The sequence below is a fragment of the Rhipicephalus microplus genome, chromosome X (assembly GCF_043290135.1).
Source record: "Rhipicephalus microplus isolate Deutch F79 chromosome X, USDA_Rmic, whole genome shotgun sequence".
Taxonomy (NCBI): Eukaryota; Metazoa; Arthropoda; class Arachnida; order Ixodida; family Ixodidae; genus Rhipicephalus; species Rhipicephalus microplus.
In genome coordinates this window covers 228,199,233-228,226,772 of record NC_134710.1, presented here as the reverse complement: position 1 = coordinate 228,226,772, position 27,540 = coordinate 228,199,233, and the positions used below count along the sequence as shown (strand labels likewise).

At 46.0% G+C, this 27,540-nt stretch overlaps 1 protein-coding gene and 1 long non-coding RNA gene across 5 annotated transcripts in view; one reads left to right on the top strand and one right to left on the bottom strand.

Annotated features, from left to right (window-relative positions):
- Positions 1 to 718: 718 nt before the first annotated feature.
- On the top strand, positions 719 to 27,540 carry LOC142776008 (uncharacterized). Of its 2 annotated transcripts, none has more exons than XR_012887228.1 (5): positions 719 to 805; positions 2,498 to 2,563; positions 16,621 to 16,865; positions 17,374 to 17,488; positions 27,359 to 27,540. It is a non-coding gene; the product is annotated as an uncharacterized LOC142776008 (long non-coding RNA). The 2 variants fall into 2 exon arrangements; XR_012887227.1 differs by having other exon boundaries at positions 17,371 to 17,488.
- Positions 2,943 to 27,540, bottom strand: part of LOC119187346 (heterogeneous nuclear ribonucleoprotein F) — a 69,269-nt gene continuing 44,671 nt past the window's right edge. For 2 of the 3 annotated variants that reach the window (XM_037435510.2, XM_037435511.2), the window contains exon 11: positions 2,943 to 3,140. In XM_037435510.2, the coding sequence (XP_037291407.1) occupies positions 3,073 to 3,140 (68 nt within the window). In that variant the 3' untranslated portion in view covers positions 2,943 to 3,072. Of the gene's footprint in view, positions 3,141 to 25,348; positions 25,510 to 27,540 lie in introns of all 3 variants that reach the window. The other variant, XR_012887226.1, reaches the window with a different exon arrangement.

The following is a 27,540-nucleotide window of genomic DNA, read 5'->3' as shown; positions in this document are numbered from 1 at the left end:
TTGAACGCCGTCAACGTGAATCTCCCCTAGGTGGTTTGACAGAGAAGGAGTTGTTGCAGTGTCACACGGCAATGAAAAGGTTGTAACAGTTGGCGCGAGGGGGCTCAGCTGGCGCTGTTTGATTTTCGAAAAAGTATTCTAATTTCATCTCTATTGATTTTTTGTGAATCCTCGTTCTAGGGTTTTTTACAAAAAAAACCCCTATTAAGGAGGTAAGAGGCTAACAAACCATAAAAATATTTTCAAATAAAAACAAATTCGTTAAATGTAGCGATGCTACTAGTGACGCTGGCCACATTGTGCTTTTAGTTGTTTTGTTGCTACTTCCGTGTTTTGTTGCCTGTGTTCATGTTTGTGTACGAAAGTTCTTGTGCTTCCTTGCCTCGTGAGCGCACATTTTGTGTTCCTCAGCCATGAGTGACACAGCGACGACCACAACCACACGCATGGACGAAATATTTTTCAATGGCGCCGGCCGGCCCGACTCGCGAGGCACCACGTTCGAGGCACGGAGTGTAGAGCATCGGTGTTGAGAGTAAGTAAACTCTGTCGGGCGTAAATATATGTAAACAAACACGCGTTGTGAATGAGTACAACGAAAGAACGTTTAAGATTGCCAAAATGTATTATTCTTTCACTGCGGCCACTTAGTGCTCGAAATTTTTCTCTGACCTCTAGACTGCTGGGGACGAGAGTACCTCGTTTCGCTGCGAAGGGAGATTGTTGAACTAGGGTGGCCACCCTAGTTCAACGATCCACCCTAGTTGAACGTCCTTTGCGAAACGCTCCGTTTACCTTCGTTTGGGTAAGGGTGGCCGTGTGACACGGACCGCATCTTCGTTGTCGTAAGGACGAGGGAGGTAAACGGTCTTCGCGGGTGCCCGTGTGACAGGGGTATTATAAGGTACTCTCCATTAACTCTTATTCCTAACTGTTTCCACTCCAGGCCTCTGAAAACCTCCTGTAAGCACGCGGTAAATAGCATTGCGGAGATTGTATCCCCATGCCTGACACCCTTGTCGATTGGTATTTTGTTGCTTTCTTTATGAAGCACTATGGTCGCAGTTGATCCCCTGTAGTTTATATATGCTTCATCGACGCCGATTCCGCAGTGTCTGCATGACGGCTGATATTTCTACTGAATCAAACACCTCTCGTAGTCTGTGAAGGCTATGTATAGTAGTTGGCTATATTTTGAGCATTTCCCTATTACCCGATTGATAGTATGAATGTGGTCAATTGTTGAATAGCCCGTTCAAAATCCTGCTTGTTCCGTTGGTTGATTGAATTCTATTTTCTCAACTCTGTTAGCAATTACCTTTGTAAATAGCTTGTATACTACAGAGAGCAAGCTCATCGGCCTTAAATTTTTCAAGTCCTTGTCACCTCCTTATGTATTAAGATGATGTTAGCATTCTTCCAAGACTCTGGTACTCTTCCCGTCAGGAGACACCCCGTAAACAGGGTGGCTAGTTTTCCTAACACAATCTGTCCTCCGTCTTTCAGCAGATCTGATGTTACCTGATCTTCACCAGCAGCTTTGCGTTTTTCCATGCCCTCCGCAGCTTTTCCGACTTCTATCATTACTGGTGGGGTGTCATCTGGGTTACTGCTAGTTCTTATAGTATTAAAGTCATAATTGTCCCGGCTACTGTACAGATCTCTGTAAAACTTCTCCGCTATTTCAACTATCCTATCCATATTGGTAGTTATTTTGCCTTCTTTGCCCCTTAGTGCATACATCCGGCTATTGCCTATCCAAAATTTCCTCTTCATTGCTTTGACACTTCCTCCGTTTTTCAGAGCGTGTTGCATTCTCTCCATGTTATACCTTCTTATATTGGATACCTTATGCTTATTAATCAACTTCGAAAGCTCTGCCAGTTCTATTTTGTCTGTTGTACTTGAAACTCGTGCTTTGACGCTTCTTCTTGATATTCTTCGATTCCTGGGAAAGCTTGCCAGTGTCCTGTCTAACTGCCGTGTCTCCAACTTCCACTGCACACTCCATAATGATACTCGTCAGGTTATTCATTGTATCTACGCTCAGCTGGTTTCCTCAATAAAAGCAGAGTACCTGTTCTGAAGCGGGACTCTGCATTCCAGTACTTTCCCTCTCAGTGCTAGCTCATCGATTGGTTTCTTACGTATCAGTTTGTCGTTTAAGCGAATTCGAGACCGTACCACTCTATAATCAATGCATCGTACCTTGCCAACCACTTCCACATCCTGCACGATGCCTGGGTGTGCACTCACTATAAAGTCTATTTCGTTCTTGTTTTCGCCATTAAGACTCCTCCATGTCCAGCTTTAGTCACTGTGCACGTAACAAGGTTTGGTCAGGCGAAGGAAATGGGCATATGATTGTTTTTCGAAATGGAGTTTGCGGCAAGCGGGTGTGTAATATTTGAAAAATGTGGTCGCCGTGGTCTACTGTAGAGTTGGCGAACTTGTTTGCACGGTGTAAAAAAGTTGAGCCTGTTTCTGGCATTTTTAGGTCCGGGCGATATTCAAAAACACCAGGCGGACTGAGCCGGGCCTGTGCAGTGCTCTAGCTCACCAGGTGAATATGTTAAGTTTATATTTTGGCATATTTGCACATAACCAGAAGCATTTTCACAGTGTTACAACCTAATACAATGCTGTCCCTCAATTTAATTTAATAGCAGAAGAGCTATTTGAACTTTTATTTAAACGATCTGTGTATTCAATATTTGAAGTTCTGTATCCTTTATGTGTTCGAAAACTGGCAGCCACAGCCACAGATGCCGTGTTCAGACTAGAAAACCAATTTTGCTGCCTAGCCGCACAATCGCAAAAATGGCTAGCCAACAAAAGGCCACATATTACCTCATAGTAAATGGCAGCAACATAGTTCCATTTTGAGCAGCATAAAAAACTCTATTGGTGCAATTCCACCACTGTATGACATGACCCCTGCATTACATATTGTCGAGACATTTATTTGTAATGGACAATGACATGAATCTTCAGGTTCCAAATACAGAGAGTTAACACATTCACTATACAGTAGAAAAGAATTTTAAAATGAACTCATGACCACTATGGTATTCAAAATGAGGTGTAATTGTTCCCGCCAATCATGTTTCCGCCCATGGAGCCACCTCCATAATTTCCTCCTGAAAGAAAAAGAAGCATGTAATCAACACTATAGCAAGTTCAATGCTATGAAAGATGTGACTTTTCGTATTAATGTTACAGCTTTTCCTACAGTCATATGAAAGACAAGACCACGGTACCTGTTACATCACCCCATGCCAGTGCGGCACAACTGTCGCAGGCAAGCAGGATTGGCAGAGTGGTTGCATCACCAGATGCACTAATACTGACACCGTAGCTCAAGTTAAATGGGCACAGACTTCGCGTAGCAACTACAATGGGGATGAGAACCGACAATGTGTGACACATGATCATATATGGCCGTATAGCTCATCCCCATGGACACGTGTTAAAGTGGTATACGAGGCATTTATGCGGGCAGTTTTTTATGCTAGACAACCACTGCTAGCTTGCCATATCAATCTACAGCAAAACCTTACCAATTTGAACTCTGAGTGACGTCAAAATTCTGCTTAAAAGGAGATGTGGGCCGAATGGATGGATGAAAAACTTATTGGGGTCCTGAAGGATTACACCCCCGTTTTATAGAGGTAGGATCGCGGGCCGCTCCCACGTTGGGACGGGGAGGCCTAGCCCCACCGCCGCATCGTGGGCCTTCTGGACAGCCTTGAGTTGTACGAGAACCGGACTCGTGAGCATTAAATGAAAGGAGTTCTCAGAAAATTCTTCATATTTTCTCTCTAAAGAGGGGCACCTCCAGAGCGTGTGGTTAAAATCACTGCGATTCTAGCAGTCCGGACAAAGTTCTGAAATATCGGAGCAATGGCTATCGGTTACGAGGCTAGGGTATGTCGAAAAACCAAAATTTTTTTCGAAAAAGTCGATTTTGTGTTTTCTTGTGTTGTGCATTCTTCCACGCCTCCTCCTTAATATATTAAAAAATCAAAGCTGAGAATTAAGTAGAAGTTATCGAAAAATAGTGCGAAATTAGCCGATTTTCAAACATGTGGCACATCCCTATACGGCATCGCCGGCTCTTCAAATTTTGCGGGCATGTAGGCCTGACCCTCTTCCCTCAGAACCCACTTCGGCAGAGTGGCATTCACGCTAAAAATCGTTTTGCCACTGCATTCTAGCGAGGCGAGTGGGCCTTCGATGTCACGTGGTATGATCGGAGCCCTGCCATTGGTTGCGAGCACTTTTTTTGTTCTGCGTTTGCCAATACATTGACGAACGCAAGCACCCGAGTTATAATTTCCGCACCATGAATGCCAGTGAGAAACACTACTTTCGTTCACGAAAGTTTATTACGCGGCACCAGCCCGAGGGAAGGCGCCCCAAATGCAAGTAGTGAGCACCCGTGAGAGATTCATCTGCAGCTAGGCCTAGCTGCGGCAGCAGCGACGCACCACATTTGGATTGTTCAAGCTTCATTCCTAGCGTCGATGACTTCGTGAAGGCTTTAGAGTGAAAGATGTTCGCCGAAAAAAGCAAGTGTCAAGACGAACGCGGAAACATATTAGTGGAACCGAAGCGATGCAGAACCTTGTCAGCGGCGCAGTAGGCCCCAACTGCGGGCAGTGCGAGCAGTCCATTCGAGTAATGGCAAGTAGACTATAAAGACTGGCATTGTCCTCGGAACTTTAGCGCCGAAATGACACATGTGCTGCAACTGTTGGCATTGTTCTCGGAACTTTAGCGCCGAAATGACACATGTGCTGCAACTGTTGTTTCGTCCACGTACACGTCAAGCCGCGTGTATCTGCCAGGCACTGGAAGCGAGGAAACGTCCGCCAGCGGCAGTGCACCAACCAGCTTCGCTGTGAGCGTGAAATCTGTAGTCGCACCGCGTGCGATCGGCATCAGACACGAGCAGCTTGTGGGGTTTTGTGCCATCATTGGCATTCGAAAACTAGTGTGTCACAAGAACTGCCATTAGCAAAAAAAACAAAGTGCACACCGCCACCGCCGCCGAAAACCTCGCACGAGCCCGAGAGCAACAGCCCATCGCCGCAGTACCCTACCAGAAAAAAAAAAAAAAAAAAAAGGCCCGTCGGGAGGAGGCAGCTTGCAGATACTGTAAGGGTCCAATATATAGTGCTGGATTATTTTTAAACTATCGACCTTCTCAAGATAGCTTTGTTGACATTCTCTGAATTTCAATGCAGAATGGTTGAAGAGTATAGTATTAAACATGTTTTTGAACTTTCAAACCGCTTTTTCCAAGTTCCACATTTTTGGCATTTTTAGAGCTCGTGCACTAATTTGTATGCTTTACGTAATCAGATTGCAATGGAACTTGGCATGCTTAAAGTTCAACATGTACCGAATTCAAATCAGTAGGTCTCCAAACTTTCAGAGGTCTCCAAAACATATTCAGCTAGATAACTCCAGAAGCTTGTTCCTCGAGTATGGTAAAACTCAAACTCAGCATTAAAATTTTTTGTCTAGGCTAGCACACAAATGTTACACAATGTTTCTTTGCTTTATTGAATCATGCAATTAATTAGGAGCAACATTTGCTATTTTTAGAGCTTTCTTGTGCTTACTATGGTTACCTAAGCTTACATAAAAATGCATTGTTTTTACAAGCGCATGGTCTGCAAAAAGTTAACTAAGGAGCCATAAAAAATAAAAGCAGACTTGAAAAAAGGAGCTCAGCTCAAACTATAACTGGTGAAAGATTCATTGAGCTGTCACAAATATCTGAAGTAAGTTTTTCGAGGAGGATCTCCCGCCTTAGTCGTCGAAATATTTCTGTGGTCCCGTGCTTTGCAATGCATGTCTGAGAGGAGAAGTTTAAGTGACGGTCATCACCAGTACGAATAATTTGAAAACGGACTGGCTTGTGCTAAGCCCAGATCCCCATTTTGCCACCACAATTCGTGGAAACGATGGCCCGTGAGAGCCATAAGGCAATGCAACACAGCAATACTAAAGAGTGGCAACTAAATCATTGCAGCCTTTCTACTTCCGGCAGGCAAAAAAGGAAGAAAGAGGAAAAGGACAGGCAATTGCTAGCCACCATTCGAGTGTCCCAAGCGCTACCTATCCCCCTTTGCTCCAAGGGGGGAGGGGTCTTAGAAAGCTAAAAATCGCAAAAAAAGATTTTTTGAAGCTAACATTTTCAGAAATTGTACCTATTTTGGCACGTATCTGACAAAATTCTAGCTTCTCGTGTCATTATTTCTGGCGCAAGATCAATTTAATATCCCTGTGACATGAATGTGGGCGCAAACTCGCGCCAAAAACTCGCTTTTTCTTGGACGAACTGTTGCCATTACACAATAGCTATTGTGTTCATTTTGGTCTCGTTTGGAAGGGTCGTTCATCTTCGATTTCCCGCCACCGCTGGCTCGCCTTGCTCATTGCTTGTTCAGCAAAAGCGCATGATTAAGAAGCACTAGCGCACGACTATGTTGGCTGCTTGGGGCACATGACAAAACCTAGGCATCTGATTGGCCAAGTGGTGTTTCCGGTGTCAGCTTCACTATCCTGATTCACACAGACATGTACCATTTTGTCATGGTGCTACTGACTGTTTGCGGCAGTGAAGAAGTTCCATGCCACAGTGATTTGTGAAGCGGATGTGGCAATCATTCGCTCGCTGTGAACTTCAGAGAGCCCCGCTATGGCTCAAGACGAGGATAACGAACTCGCCGCGGGAGACGGCGGTCGTTGAATCACCGGTGTAGGCATAACTTGCGTACGAGCTCATTGGTTGCAGACAACGTTACCAAGAGCGGTTGTGTTCTGCAGCCTGATCAGATAGAGGACGGCACGTTTAAAAAACAGAAGTGAAGCTACAAGAGATCAATCATTGTAGTGACGGAATTACACGCAATGATGAATTTCTGACTGGTGGTTATTTTTATATTTTAGTAGGAACAATATTGTTATCCCAATTAAATAATGAACTAATGAACCTACAGAAAAATACCCATATTTTCAGAATCGGGAGAACGAACTGAGTAAGCATGCCAACTTTTGTCACGTTTGGTTCAAAAATAGACTTCAAAATTAGACAAGAGCCTTAAGACCAGTCTCCCAGGTCTTTGCGACGAAAAAAACACCCAAAAAAACCTATTTTGCAGTTCAGCGATTTTCAATCTCTTTATATCATCCTGCACCTGCTAGCAAAAAATGAACTCCAAATGACGCATCGTTAAGGGGAGACACTCCTCGAAAGAACTTAATTTTATTTCTAGTCAGACACTAGAAAATTTTGTTATAGTTTTTCATGGAGATTTCATATATGCAATCATTTTTTGTGTAGCTGCTATAGTTAGTTATGCCATGCACACTAGCAAAAAGTTACACGTTTTGCGGGTACTCTTTTATGAACTTGACTTTCTGTAAAAGCATTGTCTGATCTTATTTTACTTGAAACAACAACCTAATATTTTCACAACTAATTCTGGTAGGCATTGCAATTTGAAGTAGGTATTTGCATTCCGCGTGTGTTGAAGAATATGCGTGCCAAGTTTCATTACTATACAATAAGTATAAGTGTCTAAAAGGCTGCCCGGAAAATGTGAAATTATCAAAAAAAAAAATGAGAAAAACAAGTTTGGAAAGTTGGCATTTATTAGGAAACCGTTTTTTTTTTTTTTTGCATATTGGGCCACAATAAAAAGCAGCTTCCACTGAATGCACGAAAGACCGAGAATCGCACAGAATTGTGAAAGTTGGTCATGGCCTGCACCTATAGCGCGTGCTACCAGGACTGCCTTCACATTTACAGTCAAGTTATCACACGAGCTGCCGCTGTCGAAACGAGCGCTCGTCCCTTGCTTCCTGACCAAAGTAATACGTCTCGACACGTGCGTGAATGAAAGTAGATTCAGGACAAATGGTATTTTCACAGCACAGTACAAGGAATGCTGAAAGCCCTTTGCGCTTTCCAGCTACCTCTCAGACGCCAAGTTTCCATTCGCGGCAGGTTAGGAATTGCGCACCCACCACAAGGCCAGTCAGCGCATCAATTTAGCAAAGCAGCGTGTTGGCAGTAGCAGCACCTACTGGTCTACATTCACTCTCGAAGAACCTGCTCTTCATTTGGGATGCACCGACGAATTCCGCGGCAGCGGCTATTTCACAACCATTGTCGCCGCGGGGTTCGGTGTCAGTGTTAGGCCTATCCGAAATCTGAGCGTCGGGGCGTTGGTCGGTGTTCGCCGTCTCTTTGAGAAGCGTCCGCGCCGTTTCCCTCGATACTTGGGGCTAGTTCTGCACTTTCGATTACCTAAACTGCAGTTCTTGGGGCTTGCCATGATGCAAAACTGCAGAGAAATGCCGAACAGCTCAAACCGCAGAGAAACGCCGAACTGAAGAGAAACGCCGAAATCAAAGATAAGGGGGGGGAGGAGGTGGAGCGCACCGCCGACCAATGGTGGCCTCGCGCTGCTTGCCACGATATTCAAAACGCGTGATGTATGCACTGTTTTTTGTTTATTTTTTGTGAAGATACGACACTGGCTACTTGTGAATTGTGAAGGGGAAGGCATTCACAGCATGCGCGCCTGAATGCAAATGGCGGCCAACGCGTCGTTTTAGCAACAAGACGTGAACTACCGTATTTACTAGCACAATTTTTGCACTCGCATAATTCTCGCGCCCCCACATCGTCCAAGAAGAATAAGATTTCGTTTTTCTTCGAGTAATTATCGCACCCCCAAAAACTGCAGCAATAATGTCATGTGCTCATTCCAGCCACTGATAATATAGCGTGCCATCTCGTAAGAGGAGAAGTGGGTCTTTGAGGCTGAAAAATGCAAAAAAATGATTTTTTGAAAATGCTATATTTGAATTCTCCCAGTATCGCTGCATAATCTCGCCAATTTTCACGTGTATTAGATTGGCAATTTCGCCATAAAAATTTTCTGCGACGTTAGTGAAGTTTTGCCGTTGGACGCGTGAAAAACTGGCTTTTTCGGCGCCGTGGTGTTGCCGTTCTATGCTTGCTACAGCAGCAGTCTTGGTCGCATTCGAAAGAGCCGTCCTTTTTCTTTCATATCCCACTACGCTTATTTTCGTCTACTCAATATGCACGCCGTGAATCCGCGTAAACAAAAAGCCCCCTCGCGTGAGCCTATAGGGGAGACCCGCTCAAGTTTGCCCGGCAACGCCAGCGCTTGCCTTTCCCCTGCCAGAAAAAGCGCACAACAATAGAGTCTTCCGACCCTTCCACTTCCTTTGGCTTCCACGCATTTGCAAAGCACGTGAAACGTTCCTCGTTCCGCGATGTCACCCCAACAGAAAAGGGGGTGACATCGCTGCGTCGTCAACTGTCACAATAACCATGCAAACACGAAGAGGTCGACTCCACCAGTGAAATTCTATTGATTCCCAAACCGACAGAAATGGATTAATGCAGTGCGCCGAAAAAAGTATGTAAACATTTTTTATTCATAAAAATTAGCACGCACACAATGCATTCAAAATTACGGGTGTTAATTCCTGCGTCACCGTTCCTCTAATTATCGAGTTAGTGGGAGGTGCACGTCCCCATCTTAAAAGTATAAATTTTCAACGCCCGTCTTAGAGCACTGTTAAAAAATAGCTAAGAAAAAATAGCTAAGAAATATTTTATGCTGCTACTATTATTTGATATTGTTGGGGACGTAGTAGTTGAAGCTGTGTGCACATGTGGTATTGGTAATGTGTTGTTATATATTTTTAAATCTACGCAGCGCCGACGGAAGTGTGTGGTTGCCAAAAGCTTGGACAACTATGAAAAAAAAAATGCATTAGCTGTTGTTGCACGTCCGTTGACAGATACAGTGAACTAGTTGTTACTGAGTGTGCAGGGGTAGCCCAAACAACACGGTGCATTTTCGATACGCGACTAAGATAAAATGCCTTTATAGCAATGCGCTCTTCCCCTGAAGATTAGACACACACAAAAAAGTTTCTCTGAAAGTTGGCCGCTCATCATGACGGTACGCACGCTGTTCGTGAACTCAAGGTACGCGCGATGAGAGCGGTGATAATGCAAGGAAAGACACACGAGATAGATGTCAATTACTGTTGTGGGTCAAAAAGAAGCCCCAAATAGACCATTTATTTTTGAAGTGTTGTGTATACACCGCACGATAACTTGGGTGGGTGCTAGTAAATTAAGGTATCCCAACTAATAGCAGTCACAGCGCAAGAACCGCTTAACCTAAAGCACGAGAAGCGGCCTTACCCATGCATCCAGGAACAAACATAGTGCATAGTCCACAGAGTAAACCAAATAAAACAGGTATATAATTATGAACGTACAGAAAGTTTTATTCACCTCTAACGACATAAACAGCGTCGTCTTTCACTTGCGAAACGCACTTCGCTCTGACGAGGACGGCGTCGTCTGCTACAACTTGCTTCGCTACCCTTTTACCAAATTGCTGCCACGAAAAAAAAAAATCCTCAATTGCGGCAACCTATTAAATGCGGACAGAGCGCATACATCATAACCGCGCGCGCGCGACGGGAGACTCTCAAAAACACGTGCAAAACGCGTGCAGCGGTCGAGCAAAGCAACGCGTTTTCAAGCAGGTTGAATGGGACAGCGGAGAGGCCAACACTCGAGTAACCAGTTTTCTCCCCACATTGACTGACAGCGCCACGCTTCGCAGCGCCTCCCTCGGCGTGGGTCTAAATTGTGCCTTCAGATTCGCCGGGCTCCGCGAGCTGTCTGCTGCGTGCCGCAGTGGAGCGCACGTGAAGCGCGAGTGTATCTCGCTCACATGCCATTGTTCTCGTCTGCTTCCTGAACTCACGCGAGCTAACGAGAAATGGGAGCAAGCGTTTCTCAAGTCTGCACATTCAGGCATGCCTCCGAACCAGCCCAACAAAGCGTGGCGCAGCCACTGGGCAAGTGCGTTAGGCCTATGTTCTCGGCCACGTTTTGAACCCGGCTTGAACCTTTCATCATGCCGAAGCCGTATCGCAAGTTCTGCACCGCTCACAAGTTTAAAAAAAAGTGCAAGAAATCTATGGCAAAGAGATAATGACACGAGTATATGCGACACGCACGTAGTACAGAACGGCGCGGCGACTGAACACGATCCGTCGGATGAAACGCCGACATCTCCGCCTATTTCCCCGGCCGCCTCGGACAACGCCGGCGATAGACAGCGCATAAGGAAAGACAACCTTTTGAACCTTTTTGTACCAACCTCTTTGCAACAGCAGAATGTGAGTGCCGATAAGATCAGCAGCTTATCTGCAACTTGGGCGAGCAAGTGCAAGCTGCTAACGCTGGCGAGGACTCGGACCCATCGGCGGCTACCTACCCGATTGTCGACTTATCTGCGATAAACAAGAACCGCTAAATGCCGAACATGCAGTGGGACAATTTCTATTGAAAAAGGCGAGCGTGAATATGTACTTGCGATGAAGCTGATTTCAGAGTGCCGCAACTGTGGACTTGTTGACAGCCAGTGGAGCTCTGGGAGGGTACCCACCCAGGCTGAATGCGCTGCATTTGAAGTTAATATCCATGCGTCTCGTGCCGTGCAAAGCACAGGGAATGGCCAGACAGCCCTAAATGACATCTATTTAATAGGAATTTCTCACAGGGGACTTCACAAAAGCTATCAGAGCTATTTGAAAAATAAACTGAATCCTGCGGCAACAAGAGCTGCAGACAAGGTCCTCTCCGATCGCGCCATGTCAGTGAAAACATTATACCAAGATCTGTGCTTTGACAACCCAGGTAATGTGGCCATATGTTACGATAGCACATGGATGACCAGAGGCCACCTGTCGCACATTGGTGTGCGTGTTGTTATAGAGCTGTTTTCTGGCTATGTTTTGGACTATGCTGTTCTGTCAAATTTTTGTGCCGTACGCAAGCGCGCACCACCAAAAGAGCACCCAAATTACTTGGTTTGGCAGTCCACGCACATCTGGCAGAAAAATACTCTGTGCAAACCAGGGCACATGGAAGTGGAGGCGGGAGTCACTCTTTGAGCACTCAATTTCCCGCCACGGCTTGCGGTACACAGTGAGGCAGTGTGATGGGGACAGTAGATCATTCCGTGCTGTTGAATGATGATGATATATGGTGTTTTTTGGCGCAAGGGCCATTTGATGGCCAAGGAGCACCAGTTCATGGGACAAGGAATGTGGACAATGATTGTGATTAGCGGCTGTATAAGGGACATAAAATTCCTCGCAATAAGGCGGGTAAAAACATACAAGTAATAAAATCATGACCATGCCGTGAAAGGTGTCTGTGGTGTGAATAGGTGACAAAAGTTGGTCATAATGAAAAACGATGGTGGACATGTATGGCATTAGCACAAGTACCTCACACGTTAGTACCCTTGCGTGCAAGGGCCGTGAGGCAAGTGCTTTCCTGTGTAGCCACCGCAGCAAAAACCTCTCTGGAGAGGTTGTGCTACGGAATGCCCGGGTATATGATATGAAAATTATGAATATCTTTTAAAAACGCTAACAATGATTTATTACTAAACAGCGGTTCCCTGCCAACGAACATTGCAGGGTGTAGAGGTATATGTTCTCGGTAGGATAATGGAAAGTGTCGTCTTCTTAGAGTGTCTAACTGTTTACATTGAATTAAAACGTGAAGAACTGTTAATGCCTCACCACATTTTTCACACAATGGTGGATCACCACCGGACAAAAGATGTGTGTGTGTCGTGTATGTGTGTCCTATCCCGAGTCTTGTTAGTGTTACCTCTGTTAGATGTGATTTTGATACTGGTGGCCAATGGCCAAGGTGTGGCTTGATAATGCGTAGTTTGTTTTGTGTGTGTGTATCCCACTTGCTCTGCCAGTAGTCCCTGAGGTTTCGTTTGAGAGACGGCTTAAGATCAAGGGCCGGGATTGATATGAATGTAATGACGGTGCTCTCATGGACGGATGCAGCGAGCTGATCCGCCCTCACGTTGCCTTGGATCTCACGGTGCCCTGGCACCCAGCACACTACAACATGTTTGAGTGTGTAGAGTGTGCACAAAATGGAGTAAAGCGAGACAAGGACCGGGTTTTTTTGTTTTTTAAGACTGTGCAGAGCCGTTACCACACTGAGGGAGTCTAAATTACTGCTTTTTGTATTTGTAATTGTTTGATGTGTTTAGCTGCCACAAGTATCGCGTAAGCTTTCGCTGTGAAGATACTTGTACATGGATGTAGAGGGCCAGCATCCGAAAAGGATGGTCCGACAGCAGCGTAGGACACAGAGGAGTTAGTCTTGGAGGCATCTGTGAAGAACTCAAGACGTGTGTATTTGTGTTGGAGTTCCAAAAAGTATGTTCGGATATGGGCAATAGGTGCATGTTTTGTAACTTCTAGGAAAGACACATCGCAGTCTATAGTCTGCCACTGCCACGGTGGCGGGTATGCTACAGGAGCCATTAAACTGTGTTCAAGTGACACTGCAGTTTCTTCAGCTAGACACTTCAGGCGAACTGAGAAGGGCTGCCTCATCGAAGGCCTGCTTTGAAACAGAGTTGAGCTCGACAAATCATTAATTGTAGAGTATGAGGGGTGCTTCTTGTCTGCTTTCACCTTAAGGAAATAAACAAAGGACATGTAAGTTCTCTGCAGCTGAAGCGACCACTCATTTGACTCAACATAAAGGCTTTCTACGGGGCTGGTGCGAAAAGCACCCGTAGAAAGGCGGATGCCCAAGTGGTGCACGGGGTCCAGCATCTTCAAGGCACTTTGAGTAGCAGACTGATAGACAACGGCCCCATAATCTAAGCGGGTGCGAATGAGGCTTCTATAGAGGTTCATGAGGCATTGCCTATCACTACCCCATGTAGTACGTGACAACACTTTTATAACATTCATGGCTTTTAAACATTTTGTTTTTAAATACTTGATGTACGGTACGAAGGTCAACTTGTTGTCCAAGATTAAGCCCAAGAATTTATGCTCGGCTTTGACGGACAGACGTTGCCCGTTCAGTCGAATGTCAGGTTCCGAGTGCATGCCTCTCTTTCGAGAGAACAAGACACACGTGCTTTTTTGTGGGTTAAGTCGAAATCCGTTTTCATCTGCCCATTTGGAGACCTTATTTAAACCCAGCTGAACCTGCCGCTCACACATGGCCAAGTTGCATGACTTGAAGCCAAGCTGAACGTCGTCGACATATGTACAATAGAACATATTGCAGGGAATGGACAAGTGCAAAGAATTCATTTTGATAATAAAAAGTGTGCAACTAAGCACGCCACCTTGTGGCACGCCCGTTTCCTGGACAAATGTTTGGGAGAGCCCACTGCCCAGACGGACACGGAATGTCCGGTTTGACAGGTAACTTTCGATTATATGAAACATTCTTCCGCGCACACCAAGGTGGGACAGGTCTCTTAGAATTCCGAAACGCCATGTTGTATTGTACGCCTTTTCGATATCGAGGAACACAGAGAGAAAATATTGTTTATGGACGAAGGCATCTCTGATCTGTGCCTCGATACGAACAAGGTGGTCTGTGGTGGATCTACTTTCTCGAAACCCCCACTGAAATGGGTCGAGCAAATTGTTTGTTTCAAGGATATGTACAAGTCGGCAGTTTATCATTTTTTCGAATACTTTGCACAAGCAGCTTGTAAGTGCAATAGGCCCATAACTTGAAGCTAAAGAAGGGTCCTTGCCCTCTTTCAAAATGGGAATAATAATAGCCTCTTTCCAGGAGGTAGGGATAGTGCCAGAAAACCAGATAGCATTGTACAAGCAAAGTAGGGTTTTTCGTGTTTCGGCTGGTAGGTTTTTTAACATTTCATACACCACACGGGCAGAACCTGGGGCAGAAGTACTGCAGGAGTTTAGAGATGTTCGGAGCTCCGCTAGACTGAAAGCTTGGTTATATGCCTCGTATCTAGTGGATTTGTGTTCGAGTTTCTGCTTTTCTATTCTTGTTCTGTATTTTTGGAAAGTGTCAGTATAGTGGGACGAGCTGGATACCCGTTCAAAATGTGCCCCGAGGAAGTTTGCCTGATCTTCCAAGGTATCACCTTGAGTGTTTACGAGTGGAAGTGTGTGTACTTGTTTCCCTGCTATCCTACCGACCATGTTCCAGACTTTAGCCTCCTGGGTGTATGAATTGATCTCCGACAAAAACTTCTGCCAGCTTTCTTTTCTGGCCTGCCGACGCGTTCTCCTTCCTTGAGACATTATTTTCTTGAAGGTGTCAAGATTTTCCGCTGTTGGCGAGTTCCGCAGCAATCTCCATGCCCTGTTCTGTTCCTGTCGCGCCTTACGACACTCCGTGTTCCACCATGGGACGTGTCGTTGGCCGGGCATTCCAGATGTTTGCGGTATGCACCTGGCTGCTGCGTCAGTTAGAAAAGCTGTGAAGTACTGCACAGCTTCATCTATGTTTAACCTACATATGTCTGTCCAACTCAAACGTGTAGTGTTGTGGAACTGTTCCCAGTCTTTGTTTATCAGCTATTTGGGAACATGTAGAGGACATTCATATGTTGTTTGTGAACTCAACACTACAGGAAAATGGTCACTTCCATATAGATTTATGATTTTCCATTTCAGTAGGGGTAGGAGTGAAGGTTACACGATGCTGAGGTCTATAGACGAGTAAGTTGAGTAAGAGAAATTGTTCAATGAGACGACCTCGTGCATCAGAGCGAGAATCGCCCCACAGTCCACTATGTGCATTTAGGTCCCCAAGAAGCAAATAGGGTTCAGGCAGTTCGTCTATTAAAGACTGAGATTCACGTCTTTCAAGACGGTGGTGGGGAGGTACATACAAAGAGCAGATGGTGACGAGTTTGTTTAAAAGTACCGCTCGAACAGCCACCGCCTCAAGGGATGTCTGGAGTGGTAAATGTGTACACGATACTCCTTGGTTAATAATAATGGCTACGCCACCGGATGACGCCACAGCATCATCTCGGTCCTTTCGGTACATGACATAAGCTCGTAAAAAATTTGTATTGGAGGATTTCAGATGTGTGTTTCCTGTACACACAGCACTTGAGGTGAGTGTTTGTATAAAAGCTCTTGGACGTCGTCGAGGTTTTTAAGCAGGCCTCTGACGTTCCAATGTATAATTTGTGTTTCCATATTGGAAGTAAAGTAGTGCTGTGTGTACGTTAAGGGAGTGACTTGTTTAAGCTGAAAGGTCGAGCTCAAGTAGCAGGGCTATTATCAGGCCCTGTTACGAGCTTTTTAGTTTTAGGCACCCCTGTTTTGGCACCAGGGGTGCCGCCGTATCCATTGCCTCCTCGGAGGCACTGGATGCCCGCTCATGCGAGCTGGTTTTTCGAAGCTTGGGCCTCGCCTGGCGAGGTGAGGCCTTGAGACCCGAGGACCCTGGAGTCCCTGGTCTCTGTTCGATAGTAGGCGGAGTAGACTCAACTACTGCCGCCTTGGGGGCAGGCGCCACAGCCAATGGCTCGCTCTGCGCAGGCCGAAGGAGTGGCGAGGGCTGGTGCGACACTGCCCCCTGGGGCGCTGCATCAGCATATGTGGGGCCATAAAATGGCAAGACTCTTTTTCTTGCTTCTTTAAATGTAATGTTTTCTTTTATTTTTAAAGTGATGATCTCTTTCTTTTTTCCAGAAAGAACAGGAACGTGAGTACGCGGCATGACTACCGCCACAATTCACACAGTGTGCTGGTGCTTCGCAGTTGTCGGACGCATGGCCCACGACTCCACACAGAGCACAAGTTTTCTGGCCACGACAGCTTTGCGAGCCGTGGCCATATCTGACATTGGAAGCAACGGCGGGGGTTGGGAATATATGGCCTCACAGATGTCTGTATACCCAGTCTGAATTGTTTCCGGCAAATCGCTCGAAGCAAAGGTCGTCAGTACTAAGTGTTTTGTTGGTATTTCCTTTTGATCTCTTCTTATCTTAATACGCTGTACGTTTGTCACGTTCTGGCTCTTCCATCTTTCAAAAAGTTCAGCTTCGGTCAGGTCAAGCAAATCTGCGTCCGATACGACCCCGCGAGATGAGTTCATGGACCTGTGTGGCGTAATACTGATGGGTGTGTCTCCAAACGTTGTGAGCGTGTTCAGTTTATCGAATTAGTCTTTGTCACGTATTTCAAGGAGTAGATCTCCACTGGCCATTTTGGTAACCTTGTACCCGGCACCGAGAGTTTCGGTTAAGGACCTAGCCACTACGAAGGGGGATACTGTTCTGGCTTACTTGTTAGTTTTTTCGCAGTGTATAACGTGGAAATGAGGAAAGGTTTGTCTTGGCCGGATGAAAAAATTGATATCTTCGGTGCGTACCCGCTTTGAGGACGCACGATCACTAAGTAAAGGGAATGCTTTGTGCATGCTAATTGTATGTTGTTCAGTAGCGTTGGCGGCCACCCACCACGGAGCCCAACGAGGGGACGCTGCAAGTTTACGGATGCTGAAACCTGCAGACGCCAGCCGTACAACGCCATTATAACCCAATGCGCCTAGACCAAGGTAGGCTATTTGCACAGGGTTAACACTAGCTGCCAGGAAGTTTGGAAGTAAACGGAAGAGTGTAGAAGACAGGACAGAAATAGTAAGAGATAAAGACGAAGATGTAGGGAGAGAGAGATAGGAAAAGGCGACGGCCGATTTCCCCTGGGTGGGTCAGCCCAGGGGTGCCGTCTACGTGAAGCCGGGGCCAAAGGGGTGTGTTGCCTCTTCCGGGGGGCCTTAAAGGTCCAATCACCCAGCGTCAGCTCAACCCCCAGGATCCCCTTTTCCCCGGACACGGCAAAGCCACGCACGGCTAGGCGTGGGAGGGAGCCGAAACTCCCCCGTTAGCTCGGGTCCGTGGTGCCGTCTACGTGAAGCCGGGGCCAAAGGGGTGTGTTGCCTCTTCCGGGGGGCCTTAAAGGTCCAATCACCCAGCGTCAGCTCAACTCCCAGGATCCCCTTTTCCCCGGACACGGCAAAGCCACGCACGGCTAGGCGTGGGAGGGAGCCGAAACTCCCCCGTTAGCTCGGGTCCGTGGTGCCGCTACACACCAAACGCCTACTTGCGCAGGTGCCCCTGCGGGGTCCATGCTGTTGAAGAATCATAGGTCTATGGTTTCATACAGGTTCAAAAAGAGGACTGTATAAACCATGTCCAAAAACGAATCGGTACCGCACTACGCAATCTTGTTCAAAAGCATAAAGGTTCTGGCAAAACACTACTAAGTGAAAGAGGCCGCTTGACAGGTGATGTCATAGAGAAATTGTCAAGATACTGTGGCTGGGCTCTGAAGTCCAATGTTGGCGACAGATGCAATGCACCGGGCAGCCATGGCCACATATCATGTGACATCGACTGAAGAAAGGTCCGACCACACCTTGTGCCCAAGTGGCAGTGACTCATGGTGCAAGCAGAATGCTGCTGCTACTGCAAGAGGAGAACCGCTGCCAAGACACACCTAGAACTTCCCACAAAATGTCCACGATGCACTACTTTCAGTCTCCGAGCGACTTTATAACAAGGAGCTGCTCAAACGCTGCCAAAGAGGCAAGACACAAAATGCAAACGAGGCACTCCATTCTGTCACATGATCTCTAATGCCTAAAGAGAAGCATGCTTTACTCATAGCTGTTGAGACTGCAATTGCTAAGGCCATGATGCGTTTCAATTCAGGAATGAAAGAAGGGTCTACACATATCCTGAAAGAACTTCAGCTAGAGCAAAACTGCATGAGCGAACGATGGGCAGAAGAGATGAATTCTAGTCGGATCATGAGTGCCGAGCGGAAGCATTCACCATCTTCCAGGATCCTGCAGCAAGCAAAGCGGCGGCAACAACAAAAGTGTGACAAAGACAACTGCCCTGGTGCTTTCCGAGGCATTTATATGCAAAGAGAAGCATTTCTGTTTGTGTAGAATGCCTCGAATATACAGAGCTTTGTTTTTTTGCCATTTTCTCAGTTTGTTTTTTTGGCCACCTTTCATTCTTCTGACAAGCACTTCTCAGCTTTGGTACACTGGAATTTGATAATTTTTGTCTTGCTGAGAAGCTGAATGCTTGGTGAGCGCAATAAAGTGCCATATGCAACTATAGGACACCATAAAATTTTAGAAAAAAATAAAATAAAAATTACCGTTCTTTGATAACGGAAGGATGAACTTCTAAGCTTCACAACTTGTGTTCTAGGAAAGCTAGAGCCATGAAACTTTCTTTTTGCACTCATTGCTAATTGTAGAATGCAATGACATTTAATTCAGCAAGATCAGTACAGCCAATTTACTGAAAAGGTGACCAAAATAACTTCATGGCTAATTAAAAACAAAATGGTAAGAGGTACATAAAAACTGAGTTCATATTTGACATCTGCACATGTAAATACTCCATCTCGTAAGTTTTCATCACCCTAGCTTAAGCGGGGAGACGGGTCTTAGGCCAAAAATCGCAAAAAAATTGACTTTTTGAAGCTAACATTTTTGGAATCTGTACCTGTTTTTGCACCTATCTGAGAAGTTTCTAGCTTCTCGCGTCATTATTTCTGGCACAAAATCAATTTATAACATCCCTGTGAGATGAATGTGAGCGCAAATTGACGCTAAAAGCTCGCCTATTTCGCGCCGAACTGTTGCCGTTACACACAAGCTATCGTGTTCATCTTGGTCTTGTTTGGAAGGGTCGTTCATCTTTAATTACCTGCCACCACTGGCTCGTCTTGTTCATTAGTTTTTTCTTTAGCAAAAACGTGTCATCGAGAAGCACTAGCACGCGATTCAATTGGCTGCTTGGGGCACGTGACAAAACCTAGGCATCCGATTGGCCAAGGGGCGCTTTCGGCGTCTGCTTCACCATCGTGTTACGCACATACATGCTCCATTTTGTCATGGTGCTACTGACTGCCTGCGGCAGTAAAGAAGTTCCGTGCTACAGTAATTTGTGAAGCGGGTGTGGCAGTCGTTCGTTCGTTCGCTGTGAACTTCAGAAAGAGCCCCACTATAGCTCAGGACAACGAGGATCACGAACTGGACGCGGTCAATGGCTGTCACCGGCGTAAGCCTAACTCACGTACGAGCCGCTGGTTGCCAACAACGTTACTCAAAACGGTTGTGTTTTGCAGCCTCATCAGTTAGACAACGGCAAGTAAAAGACAGAAGTGAAGCTACAAGAGATATCAATCTTTGTAGAGAGGGAACGGAATTGCAGTCTTATCGCTAAACGCGCCGATGCCGCTGTTCCCCCGCCTGACGAAAGGACTGCGCGGCGGGTCGTCAGAGTGGAGTACGCCACGCGTCGACGAACTACAGAGTCAATCCGTTCGCGGTGAACATGCTCACCGCCCCCGCAATAGAGGCTATTGGCAACTGGTTTTTAACGCCGTGTTCGCTATGTTGTCGCGATCTCCGCTCGAAAATTCGGCAGTCTTACGTGAAAAGAAAACTAGCACCTCGGCACTCCCGTAGCCTCGAAATTGATGAGCGAGGGAGCAACTTTGGTACGCAACATTTATGGGTAACTCATTCTGGACAAGCAGGAAAACATTGCCGTGTTATTGTATAGCGGATGACACACGCACATTTGTCGCACATCGCCGTCAGTAGTCACCGAACTGATAAGCGGCCTCGCAGCAGACGAACACACGGCGACAACTTGCTACAGGACTAGAAGAAAGGACACGCTCGTGCAAACTATCAGTCCTATTTCATTGCCAGTGCATATTAACTGACTAAAGATATGTGTGCCATGATATTTTTCCCATGGAACGGCAAAATAAAGTTTTAACAGCATTATTCTTGAAGCACAGATTTTGACCACTTTTTTTTTTGTTCAGTAAAAGTGGACCTAGGACAGCTAGAGCTGTAATAGTTTTTGCACAATGTAGCTAAATGTGCGCAAAAACAATGCTGGAAGCCTATTTTTGATGGGCAGCTTCTTTTTTTACTTTAATATAAAAGATTGTATTTGGTTACATGCAATGAGCTTTACTGTGCTGCAATTCGAGAAGTACTCGTTCAATTTTCGATCAGCTTGCAGCATTGCACTCCTTAGGCTTTCTAGCATTCATTACATCATACCCATGTAATTCTAAGTACATACATTTTTGCAGTTAAAAATGTTAGGATTATTTGCAGTGCGCATTGCGGCATGTTTTGTATGTTGTGTCTGTAATCTTGGCACGTTATGGGGCCATATTGAAGCTACACGGCCGTTTCAGGTTGCAAGTGATAGATCAACTAAACAACGGCAACAGGGCCGCTGGTAGGCCCTTCGGAGTCTACGAGTTATGTGTTCGCTACTGGTGACGGCGTTGAAAGCCACCACGACACGTTGAGCCTGCCGTGTGCCTAAAACTGGGATCGATGATTAAGAAGGAAACTGCAAACGATTCTGTTAAATAGCCATCAGCCCAATACCGACGTCCTACGCTTACCTTTTGAGGGCTCCTGTTGAGTGACGAACGCTACCGCTACGCCCGCAATGCCCACAAGCTTTGCATATGGTGTTCCAATTCTCGACTATTTGCTTCCACTTTTTGCGTCTCAAATAAATCTTCCCTTGTGTTGAACCTGTGCTTTTATTGTTGAGGTAAGCTTTAATTAGTACTTTTCAAAGCTTGCTGTTAGTTGCTGGTGTGAGAATCCCGATTTGCAGCCACTTCGCTTTCTTTTTCGCTTTGTACGTTTTTGTGGAAAGTTTTCCCCGCGCAATTCTTGCACCCCCCAACTTTGCATTGGTTGTCCGGCACACACAAAAAAAGTGGGAGGATTATGCGAGCAAATACAGTACGCCATTTTTGGGGACCTTCACGCATTTCTCACATCACAGCTCCCCACTTTGAAGCATTTTTAGATAATTTCTCATGCGAATTTCAGCTTGATATTTTCAGAAGTAAAATATGCCAGTACAACCGGAATTAAAGAAGGGAAAATTTTCCGGAAAACCACGACTTTTCGACCCGCGCCTTGTGCAAGTTTTGTAGTTTTGCGATCGAAAGTTCCGCACACTGCACAAATTCGGCAAGTGACAGAAAAAATGTGCTGTGCAGCCCAAGGAGTCATCGCAGCCAGCGGTGGCTACGTCGGCAGAGCTGAGCGCGACAGGAGACCGGCAGGCGTCGCGATGCAGCAGCCCGACGCAATGACAGCCTTCAATCGTCACAACTGCTACCAGTGGCGCGCACCTAGTGTGCCTTAAATCATCGCAACTACCGACGAAGACATCTACAGATCTCAGTGGAAGAGCACAACAGATTCCGCGACGAAGCGGCACTGCAACACAAGCGATCGCAATGGCGACCATGGTGCCATTGGAATCTGCCGATTGCAGTGGTACTTGAACAAGGCACCAGAAAACAACGTCGCCGCTGGTGATTACGACAGCAGAGAATGCTGCTGCAGCAGATCTCGCAGCCGGAGAAAGCGTGACTGCAACTGCTGCCTGCAGTACTTCAAGTAAGCGTGATCGAGCTGCGAGGATAGATGTGACATTTTTGACATCGGCTGACCGGGAACTCATCAAGCGTCGCGCACAGCAAAAAGCAGCAGAATTTTCCTCGGTCTCGGCAACCAATCACAAAATTAGTGTTCCTGCAAGTCAGCGTGGCATCGAAAGTTCGTCAGCCTCAACGCACACTATGGTTGACCTCGACATGGTGAACAGTTTACTAAACGAACGTTCTTGCCAAGTGTGTCGTGGTCAGTTGACTGAAGCTTCACTGCAGCAACTGTGGAGAAGTTGGTTCGAAATGGAGCTCGTGACGGGTTGGTGGCAGTAGTAACTGCAACCAGTTCGAAATCAACGTCCGCATGGCATGTGCGGTTCAGAGCACTGGTTGATTGATTGATATGTGGGGTTTAACGTCCCGAAATTCAGAGCACTGGGAATGGTCAGACAGCTCTGAATGACATCTTTGCCACTATCAGTGTCTCACATTGGGGCCTTCAAACGAAAACGTACCAAGAGTACTTGAAAATGAAGCTTCAGCAAGCAGCAACGAGAGCTTGTGCCAAACATTTGACTAAGTGTGCCACAGTGGTAAAGTGCCTCTACAAGGACCTCAATTTTGGCAACCGCGGAAATATTGCCGTCCGTCTCTTTTGATGGAAGCTGGCACACAAGAGGACACACCTCTCACATTGGAATAGCCACTGTGATAGAAGTTATTTCAGGTGATGTGCTAGACTAAGTAGTGCTCTCCAATTTTTGCCTTGGCTGTGAATGTGGTCCAAAACCCGAGGGCCAAGAATACTACTCCGAATAGAAAGCCAAACATTCATGCCAGGAAAATACCTCATGCAAGGCTGGCCAAATGGAAGTTGAGGCAGCAATGGTTTTATTTCAGCACTCCCTTTCACTTCATGGCCTCAGGTACACCACCATGCTTTGTGATAAGGACAGCCGGTTGTACAGTGCTGTAAAAAAAAAAAGCTAGGGTGTACAGCTTCATAAATGTTGAAAAAGAAGACTGCTCGAACCATGTGCAGAAGCACAAAAGGGACAGCAGCGAGCGCATCAGTGGCAAGGGCCGCCTCAAGGGTGACTTCACAAAATTAACGAGTTATAACGGCTGGGCTCTGAAATCCCATTCTGGGAATGTGCACGAGATGCACAAGGCTGGGTCGGCTACGTATTACCATGTGGCATCCACTGACGAGAAGTTCAACCAGAGGTTCTGTCCACACGGCCCAGAATCTTGGTACAAGCATAATGCAGCCATGGCATAGAATGAGCCCATCCCAAAAAGCGAGTACAACTTGCCAGAGGTCGTGAGCAATGCACTGTCTTATTTATGAACGCTTCTCAACCAATAAACTCCTGCAGAGATGCACCAGAGGGAAGAAGCCGAATGCGAATGAGGCGTTGCATTCGGTCATTTGGAGCCTCTCACAGAAGGAAAAGAACGAGTCATTGTTCGCCTTTGAGGCTGCCGTGGCAGATGCAGTTATGCGTTTCACCTTGGGGAACAAGGAATCTAGTTCGCTTATTTTGCGTGAACTGCAGCTAGATCAAACGTGCACAGGTAACCAGCAGGCTGTTGAGAAAGACTATCGCTGTGCCGTCGGCTCAGAGAGGAAACGTGCGTCTTCACCGGCGTTCCAGGCAGCCGCAAAAAAGCACAAGCAAAAGTCTGCTTCAGACTACTTCACAGGGGCTTTCCGAGTGATTGTCAATACAAGTGCTGTGGCTTTCATGCATGAAATCTTCATTTTCACAACCTTTTCAGTTTTTTGCATTTGTTGCAAATACAAACTTTTGCATGTTTTCAATTATCGGATGAGCACTGTGTGGCTAATACCGATTCAATTTACTTGATTTTTTTTTGTTTGAATGATAGGATATTAGATTGTGCAAGAAAACCTTGATAGACATTGTAAAATTTCAAAATTTTCCATAAATCGGCAGTGAAAATTCAGAGCTAAAAACTTCATAACTTTGGGTAAACTGTAGGTACTAGCATTAAATTGTATATTTGCACTATTTGAATAGTCTGCAACATACAGGTTCAATGTAAGCTCTCTTGATGCATTACTTTTTATGCAAGTCACATCCCAAATTTGTAAAATAAGAATAGTAACTTTCTTTTGGATTGATGTAAAGAAAATGTACTTCGATATTTTGAAACAGTGTACAAAGATGAATATTCTCTGAAAAAATCATGTCTCTAGGCCTAATACTAATATATTTCACTATTGGGTCCCATGTCCCCCCCTTAAGTAGACCAAGTGCATAGAGTTTAGTGGATTCCGTACAAAACAAACTAAACTTCCATTGCCCACGACCATCACAAAAAAGCATTCATTGAGTGATTGATATGTGGGGTTTAACGTCCCAAAACCACTATATGACTATGAGAGATGCCATAGTATAGGGCTTCAAAAATTTCGACCACCTGGGGTTCTTTAATGCGCGCCCAAATCTGAACACACAGGCCTACAACATTTCCGCCTCCATCGGAAATGCAGCCGCCGCAGCCGGGATTCGATCCCGCGACCTGCGGGTGAGCAGCCGAGTACCTTAGCCACTAAACTACCACGGCGGGTTGTTCATCACAAAAAAGCAATAAACGCTGATTAGGCCAAGCATACTGTTCCACATGTTGTTAGAGGAAGTTTGTACAAGGGAACATGAAGACTGGGCGTTGAAAAGATTGCACTGAAGCACTAATCGAAGAGTAGCGCATGTGATACGATGTTGAGGTTCGTGGTGGAGAAAACAACGGTGACAAAAGTCTGCCGAGCTTGCACAAGTGTGCGTAGTGGCAGCAAAGGCAAAACCTCGTGTCAGAAAGCCAAACAGCTTTTATACTTTCGAATGAGAGAGCAAACATGATAACGATGTTTCTTCTTTGAGTGAACTACAAGTGCACTTGCTGAGGACCCAATTACATGTTTGAAGCAGAGCAGGCGCGGCCGGAACCATGCCGGCGCAAAGATTACTCTGACACCCAGGCAACCACCCTTCGTCACTCGGCAAGCCTGCACAGCCCTGCCGCAGTCTTTTTTCTTTTTCCTCGCTCCAGTTCAGTAAGAGCGCGTCCAATTGCGACCTGAAAATAAGATACAAAGCGTCTGATCACGGCCAAGTTCGGGATGCGCCTATTACACGCGGAAATAAAAAAAATTGACTTCTCGCATCTAAAGTGGGAGTGTGCCTATTATGCGAGTAAATACGGCATTTAGAATAACTCCAAGTTCATTACTGTTATTAAATCTCATTTTTCGTATGTTCTGTTCATTTGAAGATTTCACAGGACCCCAATGACTTCAAATCAACGAGGTTTTACTGGATATATGGCATCACCTCAAAGCCGGATCCGGAGGACGGCTTCACCGAGTTTAGAGCGAAACCCCAATACACTCCGTGCGGGACCAAGGGGCGCCTTGAAAGGCGCGAGCAGCGCCACTTGTGTTGTGGCTGGCGCGCAACGTTGTGAGTCGTAACAGACAGCAGCGCTTAATTGCTTTGATAGTTATGGTGGCACAAGCGCCCATGGCTGGCAGGTTAGTGCGTGCTTCGAGCAGAATTTCCGAAGTTAAAGATATCGCAGGGGGACAATCCTCCGTGATGCCACCATGAATAAATAGGAAAACATTCACGAAAGCGACCACACTTTTCTGCATTAGTGAGCACTTTGCTGACCGTCGCCAGGAATAACAGCTAAATGCGTGTGTCAGGTGTGCGTAAGGTATGAGGCTTGCTGCATAACTATCGCGGCAAGCTGTCATTCTTTCAAACTTAGATTATTATCGGTGCTTTCCCACTACCCGCGTACTTGCAAAATACTCTGAGCATTTAGAAATATCTATGACTTCACTGCCACTAGCTATGGAAACTGGCGTGCTCGTTTGTTGCGGCGTCGTGCCACGGCAATTTTCAGCCACCGAGTCTTGCCAAGTGCTTTGCTTGAAGTTGTCGCGGCATCATCGTCGCTCACCATAATCAGTCTTTACCTCGTCGCTCGCGCAGCTCATGCTAAGAGCTTGAGGCGTGGGTGAGAAAGAGAACGCGAGAAGACTTAGTCCACAGATGACGGCTCATACCCCTTCAGTCTTTCGCTTCACCTTGTAGAGTGCTGACGACGACAGCACAGTCTTTTTCGGCCACTGTCCCGCGTCTCTCATTCACTACAGCCTCATGCGTTATCTTGCTTTCCGAAAGAAACACTGACATGCACATCGATCGCTACAGCATTCGCAAAGCCTTGTTTCTTAGCATGTATAGTTCTGCTATACTCTACGCCCTGCATCATTTCTTAACATACACATTGGTCAACAGTCAAAGAAAAAGGCTTTTGAAAGAACCAAATCCGAGAGATGGGATTCGATTCATTACTTTTGGCAGTTATTTCCTTTGGAGCTACAGCACTTGGTTTTAGACGTAGGAGTGTTTGGGATGCCATATGCAATTCGCTACGAGAGACGAAATGAATTGAATTGTAAGGTTATGCAAGTGAAACTTATTCTTCAACGATATTACGCTTTTTTTCGTCATTTAAGCTAATCAGTTATTTAGAAAATGAGCTATGGCTAAATATTTTGAGATTTATAACCAAAATCATTTATATAACAAGGCACCGCCCATTTCATGGCCGATCCTCCTAGTTCCTTGCACCAATTTAATAAGGACCAATCAAACAACTGATGTACTAGCTTGATCCCATCGAGCGCATATACGCTGCTGGGTGGCTACTTGTGTTTACAGTAAAATGCTACATAACTCAGTTTGCCCCTTCACTGATGGACCATCAACTCAGGAAAGCACTAAGTGACCTCGCATTGCATTCCTCAAAACTGCGAACGGTACACGGCAAGGTAGTAATTATTAAGGTCCATTCAAACGTCCCATCAGCCTTGATCTGAAATGAAATTTCGTGCATGCGTTTCTTTTCTTACCAGCTCTATGGCAGCAAGAACATCACTCAAGATCATCGCACCTGCAAAGGGTGTCTCGGACCAGTTCAAGCACGCATCGGCAGAATGCGAGACGGCAAAGGAAATGGGAACACTTTTTACGTCCCACAGCCATGATCTACTTATTTCGCTGCCCAATAAAGCATGGACAAGTCGACTACGCAGCA